This window comes from Dunckerocampus dactyliophorus, chromosome 12 (genome assembly GCF_027744805.1).
Source record: "Dunckerocampus dactyliophorus isolate RoL2022-P2 chromosome 12, RoL_Ddac_1.1, whole genome shotgun sequence".
Classification (NCBI taxonomy): domain Eukaryota; kingdom Metazoa; phylum Chordata; class Actinopteri; order Syngnathiformes; family Syngnathidae; genus Dunckerocampus; species Dunckerocampus dactyliophorus.
In genome coordinates, this window is record NC_072830.1 from 9,099,892 (window position 1) to 9,112,268 (window position 12,377).

Below are 12,377 nucleotides of genomic sequence, written 5' to 3' on the forward strand. Positions count from 1 at the left end.
TACCCTTGGAAGGGTGTAGAGCTGGTCCAGTGTTCCGCGACCAGGACGAAAACCACATTGCACCTCCTGTAACCGAGGTTCAACTAACGGTCACACCCTTCCCTTCAGCACTCTGGAATAGACTTTCCCCAGGGAGACTGAGGAGTGTGATCCCCCTGTAGTTGGAACACACCCTCCGGTCACCCTTCTTGAAAAGGGGGACCACCACCCCGGTCTGCCAATCCAGAGGTACTGTTACCGACTTCCACGCAATGTCAGCCAAGACAGTCCCTCAACATCGAGAGCTTTAAGGAATTCAAGGCGAAACTCATCCAATCCTAGAACTTTGCCACTGGGGAGCGTTTTGATACCTCAGCCACGGTAATGGAACTGTCCACATTCGTGTCCTCAGATTCTGCTTCCTCTATGGAAGCTATGTCAGTGGGATTGAGGGGGCCAAAAAGTATTCCTTCCACCGTCCGACTATATCCTCAGTCAAGGTCAGCAGGCCCCCATCCCCACTGTAAACAGTGTGCACCGGGCACTGTTTCCCCTTTCTGAGGCGTTTGCCAGAACCTCTTCGAGGCCGACCGAAAGTCATGCTCCATGGCCTCATCGAACTCCTCCCACACCACACCACACAGTTTTTGTTAAATTAATTAACCAATTAATCATGTTTAACGTTTCAATTGAATGAAATGTAAAAATGGCTTATGTTTTTTGAAGTGTGCGAGATTAGGGGGCTACACGGCTTCAAGTCAAACGTCTGAAGGGGTACGCGACTGTGAAAAGTCTGGGAACCACTGTCCTATTTCATTGGTCACACATGGCTGGAAAGGCCAGGATGTCCTCTCCCCAGGACAACAGCAGCTCATACGCCTGCTTCGTGTTTTGCATCTGTAATACAGCAAGGCAGGACATCGCTGGGTCTCAGGAGGTTTTCAAAGTGGACTGTGTGTATGTGTGTGTGTTTTTTTTTAATTGTGACGATGCGTCACAAAAGTGTGAAATGATGAAAAGGTCAATTGTTAATATGAGCTTTGGCCAGAAGTGATTACCAAAAATAATCTCATGACGTCGATGAAAGTTGACTGCGACTCCCCGCAGGTGTCATGGCCTCCTGTGGTTACTCAACATGAACATACAACAGCAGGGCCACATTGTATTAGGGCCACATTGCAAAAAAAAAAAAATCTGAGATTTCCAGAATAAAGTTATAAATTTACGAGAATAAAGTAAAAAAATGTATGAGCAAAAAAAGTCATAATTTACGAGAAAAACGTCATCAATTTACGAGAAAAAAAATTCGGAAATTCACGAGATAAAAGTCACTAAAAGAAAAATAGTCATGAACTTACAAGAAAAAAAAGTGGTAAATTTAGGAGAATAAAGTCAAATTTAGGAGAAAAAAAGTCGTAAATTCCCGAGAAAAATCATACATTTACGAGGAAAAAAAGCTGTACATTTATGAGAATAAAGTCATAAATTTACCAAAATAAAGTGGTAATATTGTGTTTCATACATGTCAGAGGGAAAAGAGAGCATAGCTCTTCAGGAAGGAAGGAAACGTTCCTCTTGCTTCAAGCAAGCTTTTATTTATAACGTGGCAGCAAAACAGAGCAGTTGAGCACAAACAGATTAGCATGTTAGCCCTTTTCACGTCCACCTTCCTTACCCCGCCCCCTCCACATGCTGTAACATAAAGTTATGAGTTTTTTCTCATAAATTTGCGACTTTAGTTTTGTAATGTTATGACTTTTTTCTCGAAATCTCCGTCGTAACAGGCATAGCCTGAGACAGCTATGACAAGGGGTGACTTATGTGACCTTTGGCCTTGGGGGAAAGGTAACATTACGATTATTTTTGTCCCTCGTAAATTTACAACGTCTTTTCTCGTAAATTTATGTGAAAAAAATCTTAAATTTATCACGAAAAAAAGTCGTAAATTAACTTTTTTTATTCTTGTAAATTTACAACTAATACTAATACTCCGTCTAATACTAATAATACTCCGTCATAAAACGGCGACTTACTCTTCTTATGAAAAATAAGAACAAATTGACTTGATTTATTTCTTTTATTGATTTGCTTCAAACGTGGTTTCTTAAAAACTCAAAAAAAAGTAAAAAGTCATAAAAGGTGACAATAAACAAATAAATACCTTATAAAAAGCTCAATGTTATTAAAAAACAAAACAAAATGATTGATCCCAGTCCAAGCAAGAACTCTATTCATTTTCATTCCTACATGAGGTAGTTGGGACAACGCTCATTAGTGGCCAAAAGGTGGCGCTGTGTCAATGTCGTCATGATTGTTGATGATAACAAATGAGCGATATAAAAACGTGCTTTTGTTCCAAAGCAGTGGTCGTGTGCGGTATTGCACGCTAGCTACTGCTGCTGTGATAGACGCTCGCTTCAGATGTCGCTCCAGAGGACCGCCCGTCCCCGCTTGTCCACGCTGACCACGTACTCGCCGGACATTGACCAGCAAACGGCGCTGATGGATGCGCTGGAGAACAAAAAGAAGTACAAGATTTAAATGACTCCTGCCCTCCTGGTGGCTCAGGGTCAGGTTCTATTCCCCAGAGTCTCTAGACCCCTTGGACCACCAGCTGGCATCCCATCACATTCCAAGGAGCAGAAGATCCCCTACAAGCCTCCTCTAGAAGAACAACTCATCCTCACTTTTGAGTCTTGAGGCTTAGCTTCTTTTATACTCACAATAAACTAGCAGTTAGCACCCCCACCCAGGAGAGGGCCCCGGTCTCAGACAACACTCCAAACAACCTCTCCTGACCTGTACTTGATCTTCTGAGTTCATCTGCTTTGTACAGTAGCCACATGTTAGCCACCACATTACCACGAGTTAGTGACATGTTAGCCACCACATTACCACAAGTTAGTGACATGTTAGCCACCACATTACCACGAGTTAGTGACAAGTTAGCCACCACATTACCACGAGTTAATGACATGTTAGCCACCACATTACCACAAGTTAGTGACAAGTTAGCCACCACATTACCACGAGTTAGTGACAAGTTAGCCACCACATTACCACGATTACCACGAGTTAGTGACAAGTTAGCCACCACATTACCACGAGTTAATGACATGTTAGCCACCACATTACCACAAGTTAGTGACAAGTTAGCCACCACATTACCACGAGTTAGTGACATGTTAGCCACCACATTACCACAAGTTAGTGACATGTTAGCCACCACATTACCACGAGTTAGTGACAAGTTAGCCACCACATTACCACGAGTTAATGACATGTTAGCCACCACATTACCACAAGTTAGTGACAAGTTAGCCACCACATTACCACGAGTTAGTGACATGTTAGCCACCACATTACCACGAGTTAGTGACATGTTAGCCACCACATTACCACGAGTTAGTGACAAGTTAGCCACCACATTACCAAGAGTTAAAGACATGTTAGCCAGCACATTACCAAGAGTTAATTACATGTTAGACACCACATTACCACACGTCAGTGACATGTTAGCCACACATTAGCCGCAAGTTATTGACTTGATCACTACACATAAGTGCCATGTTATTGACATGATAGCCACCACATTAGCCACACACTAGACAGGCGTTATTGACTTGTTCACTACACATTGGTAACATGTTATTGACATGATAGCTACCACATCAGCCACATCTGCTTTGTACAGTAGCCACATGTTAGCCACCACATTACCACAAGTTAATGACATGTTAGCCACCATGTGTTAGTGACATTTTAGCCACATATTAGCCACGCATTAGAATTGTTAGCTACAGGTTAGTGACATGTTATTGACACGATAGCCACCACGTTAGCCACACACTAGCCACACATTATTGACATGTTAGCCACAACATTAACATGTGTTAGTGACATGTTAGCCACACACTAGCCAGGCGTTATTGACACGTTAGTCATGCATTACTGACATGTTAGCCGCACCTTTGCTACATAATAGCCAAACGCTAGACACATGTTAGTCACACTTTAGCCACGCGTTAGTAACATGTCAGCAACACTTAGCCACAGCTTAGTTACATGTTAGTGACAAAGAAGCTGAAAAATGAGCTACACATTAGGGACATTTGACCTGTGTTTGTCCTCTAGACGTGTCTCCAGGTTGCCACTGGAGACGTTCCAAACGTAGACGGCGCCATCTGCTGATCCCGCCGCCACAAAGCCAGCATCTGGGCTGAGAAGACAAGCAGGGCTGATGCACGAACAAACTCGCAGGTTTTCCTTTTGAATTGCTTGATGTCTTATTTTTATTTCTACTGCTAACCTGATGGCCACTTTGGTGCTGTCACTTCCACATTTGAAGCCCTCGGCTCTGTAACGCAAACGCGAGGCGTCAGCTCGTGAAGTCACGTGACGAGGCGGATGGATGCGTATTTACCTGAAGGCGGCGCTCTGGCTGCTCCACCTGCGGACGTCGAGCAGTTGGAGGCCGTCGTCGCGACAGCAGCTGAGCAGCTGGCGGCGGTCGGCGCTGAGGTCCAATGACGTGACTTTGCCCTGAGCTTCCAGCTCATGAACACAGCTGGCCAGCCTGAGAAGGAAAAAAAACAAGAAAAGATGCTCAAAAATCAAGCAGCACTTCCTGTTACAAATACGTGTCATTGACACAAGAAAACAGTCACCTGGTGTCCCAGAATCGTATCTTGTGGTCAAAATGTCCACTGATGGTGAGGTTTTCCGAGCAGACCACGTCGCTGCAGAAAGACGACACCTCCACTAGCTGAACACCTGAGCAACACAAGTCATCGTGTTGTATGGATCCATGTATTGATGACCTATCGGCGAACGGCGTGACCTACAGGCGGCTCTTTGAAGGTCCCACAGTCTGATGGTGCGGTCTGCACTTCCTGTGACGACCTGCTGAAGACTGAACCTTGCCGCGGTCACCTTCCTGTTGTGCCCTGTGAGAGTCAGCTAACACACACACCACAAATATGTGAATGTGTGCCGTACGATGCACAACGTAAGGCTGACGCAGCAGTGTGGGCGCTACCTTGGGGACGGGGTCATCCAAACGCCACAACAATGCCGACTTGTCGTACGACCCCGCCAGAATTCTGTGACCCTGAAAAAGCCAAACCTCCATCATTAATAAATATTTATTTTTAACGTATTCATACGATGTTTTTTTTAAACCCGAACGCTCGCTCCCAAAGACGTACAGTAGTTATACATCTTTTTACGTTTTTTTGCGCGAGAGGCAAAAGGAGGTGATGACGCAAGTGTACAATTAAATTGGTGACAGTTTTAAGCCACACAAACGGCCACAAGGTGGCAGAAGTGCATTTGACAAGAGCTCGGCATGCATCTTTTCCCTGTATTAGCACAAGGAAATTGTAGTGCATGCACACGTGCGCGCATGCGTGCACACACACAGTTCAGTTCCAAATGTAAATAGTTCATGGTGTTTTTTAAATTTTATTTGTAAATAAATTGTTATTTTGATGTAAAACAACCCTTTTTTGTGTTGTTTATGTTGTGGCGTAGTTGTTTAGATATTTGAGTTGTCACAAAATGCCAAAAAAATTGTGCCAGAGTGAAAGTTACGCTTGAAATGCATCTTTTCACAAAAAGCTGTTTTAAGTGATATTTCCCTGAAACTTACCTACGTTCCACTTCTGATTACTAAAGAACAGAAGAAGGTAGAAACAAACCTTTTTTTTTCTGATGAAAGACGAGAGTCTAATCTTTCTTTTGGTAGGTTCCACAGAACACAATATTCCGTGTGCCTTGAAAATCAGTAAAAATCACCCGAAATGGCCAGGACTGAAGTGGATAATTATAGCTGGAATTGAATGAGTTAAAAGCAAAGCACGGACTAGTCGGTGCTCATACTCACGGTAGGATCAAACTCCACGCAGGTGATGCCCTCTGTGCTCCCATCCAGGGTGGCGCTGTGTCTCAGGGCACCTGGTGACATCATCAGCGGAGGTGTGTGAAGTTCGATCGGGTCGTGTCGCCTTTACAGCAAAGCGGAGTGGCGGCGTACCTGCTCTGACGTGCCACAGTTTGACCACCCTGTCAGTTCCTCCGCTGGCCAGCAGGGCGGAGCTGGAGCAGAAGCTGGTTGCGTTGATTCCCTGCTCGTGTGCGTCCTGTGGATTGAAAAAACACAAAGATTGCGCCTTCACTGAGCTCTACATTGTGGCTATTTCGAGTCCAGACTGGGACGTGCCTCCATGTTGCGCCTTACCAGGACCTGCAGAGCGCGGACCGGAACTCTGGCTAGCATAGAAACTCCGACAGGACACAACAGGTCCTCCTCCAAACCACAGATGCTCTGGCCCCGCTTCTTCCTGTTGACAGAAAATGACTTCCTAGATTTTTGCCACGTGAGACGACGTAGCAAGAGGGATCGGTGTTGCCAACTTAGCCACTTTGTCGCTATGTTAAGCTCGCTTTGGACACCCCCTCTAAATCAGAGGTGTCCAAAGTACGGCCCACAGCTTGCTTTTCTTTGGCCCACGGCACATTGCAGAAAAAAAATGTTACCAAAAAAAACCCCATAAAAAATGGGGAAAATAAAATAAAAAAATAATTTAAAAAAAATAAAAATAAAAAATAAAAAGCACAACGTAAAGAAAAGAAGCTGAAATGTGGACACTAATAATAAAACAAAGCTTTGTCCATCCCCCGCATCCTTTGATATAGTATACAGTATACGGCCCTCAGTGGAAAAAGTTTGGACACCCCTGGTCTAGATGATGAGCTGATGCGTGAGATCCACTCTGCGTGGGTCGCAGACAGCCGATAAAAAATTATTAAAATATGTTATATACAACTGATGTCTGACTTGTTTTTTTTATTTTTTTTATTTTAATTTTCAATATTTTAGTCATCTTCCTCCTTGCATACATACTCATTGCGCAATTATAAGTCAAATATCAGATTTTGTGGTTTTATTTCCTGCAACTTTGATATTTAATTAAGTTATTATTTTAATATATTTGATTATATATTTTTTATTTTGTATTTTTTATGACATTATGTTATATTTATTTGCATTATCTGTATGCATGCAGCTATGATCCTAATCATTTCCTTTACAAAATGCAAGTAATTATGTGTATTAATGTTTAAAAAATGACATTTCTTTCGTTTGACTTAAATAAAAGTGGGTCTCCGGTTGAGACCGTTTGAGAACCCCTGCGCTGGACAAACTTTCAAAATAGCAACTACCGGGCGAATCTAGTGAAGAGACTTTTGCCAACTTTGACATAAAAGCACGTATCGCTCTTCTCAACGAGCAGCGGGTGCTGCTGTTGGCCTCTCTCCCATCGAAAAGCATTCAAACGGGTCTTGTTTGAAAAAAAAAATGGCAAAAAGGAAGCCACAGAAGTTCACTTGTAGTTCTAAACATATTTGTTTTGCTTGTCATGCTATTTACTCACTTTTTGTAAAAATTAGATGATTATGTGATGATATTTTATGACAATATTTGCATCATTGATGAATATGGGTAGTCACGAGTTACTCATACCCACAAAGCACCTTTCATTATGTGGATGCTAACAAAAAAAAAACACATGGTTTTATTGGACCTCCTGACTTGACAGGTTCGGCCACTCGTCACAGACTTTGTTCGCTTTCAAAATAAAGTGAGCACTCACTCAAACAGCTCTCTGATGGTCGACAGTGTACTCGGTGAGCTTGCCGAAGCTGACCTGCGAAAGGAAACAGCGGTTGAGTTGTGACGTCAGCTTGAAGGGAAAGTTGAAGGGGCGAGCTCACCTCAAGAGGCGACCTTGACTTTTTTCTGGCAAGGTTTCTTGGAGCGACGAACACCTCAGGTTTGAAAGGCTGAACGAGCTGGAAAACAGCAAATGGAAAGAATGAAAGAACCTGACTTCCACTGGAAAACAGAACCATAACAGTTGACTTACGGCAAATCTGTGCATTTTTAACTGAACAATGTGCAATAATTTGGCTCTTGCCATGTATACTTTTTAAAATTATTATTATTTTTTATTTCCTCCATCCCCTGTTTTCTATACCGAGTGGTTAGCATGTTGGCCACACAGCCAGGAGATTGGGAACATCTGGGTTTGAATCTCCGTTGGGCATTTCTGTGTGGAGTTTGCATGTTCTCCCCGTGCGTGCGTGGGTTTTCTCCGGGTACTCCGGTTTCCTCCCACATTCCAAAAACATGCATGTTAGGTTAATTGGAGACTCTAAATTGTCCATAGGTATGAATGTGAGTGTGAATGGTTGTTTGTCTATATCTGCCCTGCGATTGGCTGGCGACCAGTCCAGGGTGTACCTCACCTCTCGCCCAAAGTCAGCTGGGATAGGCTCCAGCATACCTGCGACCCTAGTGAGGATAAGCGGCAAAGAAGATGGCTGGAAATAATAAATTTAATTTTTTTTTTATTTTATTTGTTCATACATTTGTTTTATTTTAATAAAATGATTATTTAACTGTTGAAATTATTATTATATTATTATTACATTTTACTTTTTTAAATTTTATTTATTGATTGATTTGTATTTATTTTCTATTTTATTGAGACTTTTTTTTAAAACTCTGCATGCTTTGCTGCTATTGCTGTTACTGTCTTGTATACTGCATATGATGTTGCTGCTACTGGAACCTTATTTTCCCTGAGGGCACACAACCTAGTGATCAATAAAGTTATATCTAGTAGTAATTTATTTTATTTTTATTTGTCCTTTATTTAACAAAGGAGAACCTCATTGAGATTAAAAATCTCTTTTTCAAGAGTGTCCTGGCCAAGAGGCAGCACAATTTACAAGTAATGTAATTTAATGTCCATCCTAAAGCACCGTTACGTAACAGTACTGTTATTACTGTTACTTAATGCTGCCCCGGGATGCTTCCTCATACAGTAGGTGCAAGGATGACTCTCGCCCAACAAGGGAGCGGCATTAGATTCACACACCTGGAGCGCCTCTCGTTGCGGTGGTTCATGCGGGCGGCGGCCTGTTGTTTCGGGTGGATCATGTCCTCCAGCAGGCGACTCCCTCTGACCTTCTCCTCCCGAAGATGCGACTCTGCCCACCTCTGATGCTCCATCAGGCCGTCGTACTTCTTCTTCAGAAGTCGGTTCTCCTCCTGAACCCGCTCCACCCGCACCCGCAGCTGTTGACGGACATCAAGCGCTCCCGCCAGCCAGCACTCCTCTTGCAGCAGCCTGCGCACAAACGATCACGCTGACACAAAGAGGCGTCTATCGCTGTGCACGTGTGAGTGTGTACAACACGCACCTGTCACACTGATCCTCCAGCAGCTTCTCTTTGATTTTCATCTGCTGTTGCAGCTTCACCACTTGATAAGCTAACTGCAACAGAAAAGCATTTTAACAAGAGCGATACATGCTTTCACACTAGAGGCACCAAAATTGAAAAGAAAAAGTCGCTACATTTGTCATAAGTCACTTTTTTGTACAAGACAATCTAGAAGGGTTTGAATATCAGTTGGCAACACTGATCCCTCCTGTTACATCTTCTTATTCTGCAGCAGACCAGGTGTGTATGTCGTGTGTCAAGAAGCGATGTTGGAGCTGGAACGATGAGCTACGACAGTCGCATTACAATGTGGGCCAACAGGTAGCACCAAATCTATTTGTGGCGGGCCACCACAAATGACACAAAATGATACAATGACTGATACAATGAGTAAGATAACATTATCCGGTATTATCATTATTTAATTAAGTCATTATTTATCACATATCCTGTACTTATTTATTACCGAAAAATATTCTGTCAACATTCCTCTTTTATTTATTTATTTATTTAATGAATTGTCACAAAAGCTATCTACTATTACACATTTTTATCCTTTTTTTTTTTTTTTTACTCTTAAAAAGTGGTTCTGAGTCGTTTGCGGTGCCTGTGTCCGTATTGACCACTGAGACCCAGACAATGTGTGCGACACATCAGCACAAATGTGGAGGTTAGAAAGGCCGTTTGGGAGTTGCTATCAGACAGTTGTTAGCTGGGTATCTCTTGCTGTTGGACATTGGACAGCGGGACAGCCTTAGGGCCTTTTTTTAAGGTTTGCGAGGAATAATGTCGAGACAACTTTATTAACCGTACTATACACACGCGCATACATAGCTGTAAAACAGCATCATTGCAGGTTGTTAAAATGAAGAGGGCTGTGTGATTAGTCGTGATTAATCACCAGATGGAAGCGCAATTAGCATTTGAACAACCTTAAAAACAATATTTTGCATTATATACAATAATTATAGGTATATATTTATATATATATTTTATTTAGATTCATTATTTTATTATAATATATATTCTAAAAATATTGTAATATTTATTATTTTATTATTGCAATGAACAACATTAGGACATTTTTCTTCCAGTGGCTAGCGATCTAAAAACTATAAATAAAAGGGTAGTACAATACAGTTTAATATTGTCACTCAGTTATTTTGAAGCTTGTTTTGCACTAAACAGGAAGTATGTGTCTTAATGCTGTGTAACTAGGAGGTAGTTATGTTGTGGCTTAGCGATAACGAGGAAGTTAAGAATACGACAACACATTTCGACATAAACCGAACAATTTTCAAAGAAACAACCCCTTTGGTTGCAAATTTTACATACAAATGTATGCCGACGTCGACTTAAGCGGGCACTTTTTTGTCATAATAATAACATGGTAGACTGGGATAGACGGGTTGGCGACATAAGCGGGACAGACTGTAGAAATTCCACATTTAAAGCTTTCAACTTGAGATGAAGAAAAGATGAAATCACCTCTCCGGTGGTCTTCTTCAGCTCTTTCTTCTCTAGGAGAAGACATGACAGTGAGTGTCTGCCGTCACTGTCAGGCACTCTGCACACACACACAAACACACATACACACACAGTGAAAAACCATCCAAGTCAATCTTAATGGTTTGGCATGTGTGTATGTGCAGAACGTTACCTGGCGGAGCAGCTGAGGAACAAGTTGGTCAGACTGGTTTTCTCCAGCAGTCGAGAGTCTGCCAACAGTTAGATGGAAATGGAATCAGATTGAAGTCAAAAACATGTAAAGTATTTATTTGTTGTTTTGGAGCTGCTTAATCATCCAGACTGACAGAACCAGTTGAACCTGTTGCATCTTCCCATGAACTGCAATGTGGAGTTTCTTACATTCACATACACCAATGGTTGAATTACTAACATCCGAGATTCAGTTTGTTTGTTGATTCGTACTGATTATTCTGGTGCTTTATGGTTCAGACCCACACGCTAGTTGAAGATTTTTTTGGAAGAAAAAAAGTACAGGCGGGTCGTACAGAAGCCGATGAGTTCCCGGAACATGTGGTGCTGCTGCTGGTCTCGGTGTTTCAGCTGATGGACGATGTGTCCCTTCCACATCTTGGTGTCCGCCATGGCTGCAGCTTCCCCAGTTAACAGATTCACTCACGTCGTCCTGACATGACACGATACACCGCGATATCGTCAATGCTCGCAATCTTCAGCGAACCACCGCCTTTCTTCCACTTTCTTGCCTATTAGCCATTGTTTGTTTTACTTGCTTTTGCACGTGACACGTGTCCGCCTATCAGCGCCCACTTCCGCTTGTCAGAACCAAAGCACTCCAACAATCGGCGTGGGCGATACGGATAATTTAAGTATCAACCCATACCAAATAAATAGAGGTAATGGACCAGTATTGCGATATTTTTTACTTGAAAAGGTCCGATATCATTTAATTAGTTTTCGATTTTGCCATTAATTTGTTGAATCTGACTATAATCCGAAAGACACAGATTTTAGGCACACTTATTTGCAAACAAATTATAAATATGTAAATACAACAATAAAAGGCAATGTAAGAATAGCAACAAAATAATGCGATTATGTCTTTATTCTCTTTACAAGGTTTATTTTAAAAATGCAACAACCAAAAATACTACTGGCTCTGATTCAAGTCCTTTGACTTTTTACCCCAAACTCCATCCTGTGTCCCGGGTTTATACACAATACAAAAACACATACAATATATGTGAACAACACAACAAAAGACACCGAGATATTTGTGAAAATAAAGAGAACAATGTTGACCGCAACATGCTTGTATTGATCCGATATCGATACTGCCATTGGTATCGACACTATAGCTATTTAGATCGATTAGTGATCGATTGGATTCACGCAAAGCAACGTTGTAGTCGGCATTGATGGATAGAATTCCCTCTTTAGTAAATACGAAATATGAATTCGAAGGCTGTGTTAATTCGGTGGAATAAATGTACTTATAGTGTATATTAATATATTTGTTGAATGTATATGCTGTGTAAATCTTATTACCGTAATACAGTATTCTCAACTACAGGTATATACTGATAAAGTTCGCTCAGCGACTATAAAAGGCCGGAAGGAGA

The 12,377-nt window shown here is 41.9% G+C and overlaps 1 protein-coding gene across 4 annotated transcripts; it reads right to left on the bottom strand.

Annotated features, from left to right (window-relative positions):
- Positions 1–1,524: 1,524 nt before the first annotated feature.
- Positions 1,525–11,538, bottom strand: LOC129191690 (protein Atg16l2-like). Of its 4 annotated transcripts, none has more exons than XM_054795275.1 (17): positions 11,286–11,538; positions 10,931–10,988; positions 10,759–10,837; positions 9,250–9,323; positions 8,925–9,176; positions 7,756–7,833; positions 7,635–7,688; positions 6,218–6,320; positions 6,014–6,119; positions 5,864–5,934; positions 5,018–5,089; positions 4,824–4,938; positions 4,647–4,718; positions 4,403–4,555; positions 4,289–4,336; positions 4,097–4,198; positions 1,525–2,490 (listed from the first exon to the last, which is right to left on the bottom strand). In XM_054795275.1, exons 1-16 carry the CDS (start codon positions 11,380–11,382, stop codon positions 4,110–4,112), a joined length of 1,521 nt encoding a protein of 506 aa, XP_054651250.1. In that variant the 5' UTR covers positions 11,383–11,538; the 3' UTR covers positions 1,525–2,490; positions 4,097–4,109. The 4 variants fall into 4 exon arrangements, with proteins under 4 accessions (XP_054651250.1, XP_054651248.1, XP_054651249.1 ...); XM_054795273.1 differs by having other exon boundaries at positions 1,530–2,490; positions 4,647–4,752; positions 11,085–11,435; XM_054795272.1 differs by having other exon boundaries at positions 1,532–2,490; positions 4,647–4,752.
- Between the last annotated feature and the right edge of the window lie 839 nt (positions 11,539–12,377).

Excerpts from the sequence above, each read along its gene's own strand:
- LOC129191690 (XM_054795272.1), bottom strand. The coding sequence starts at position 11,382 with ATGGCGGACACCAAGATGTGGAAGGGACACATCGTCCATCAGCTGAAA. Across the intron at positions 7,834-8,924 it reads CGCAACGAGAGGCGCTCCAG|CTCGTTCAGCCTTTCAAACC; the intron begins GTGTGTGAATCT and ends GCTGTTTTCCAG. Across the intron at positions 5,935-6,013 it reads ACTGTGGCACGTCAGAGCAG|GTGCCCTGAGACACAGCGCC; the intron begins GTACGCCGCCAC and ends TGATGTCACCAG.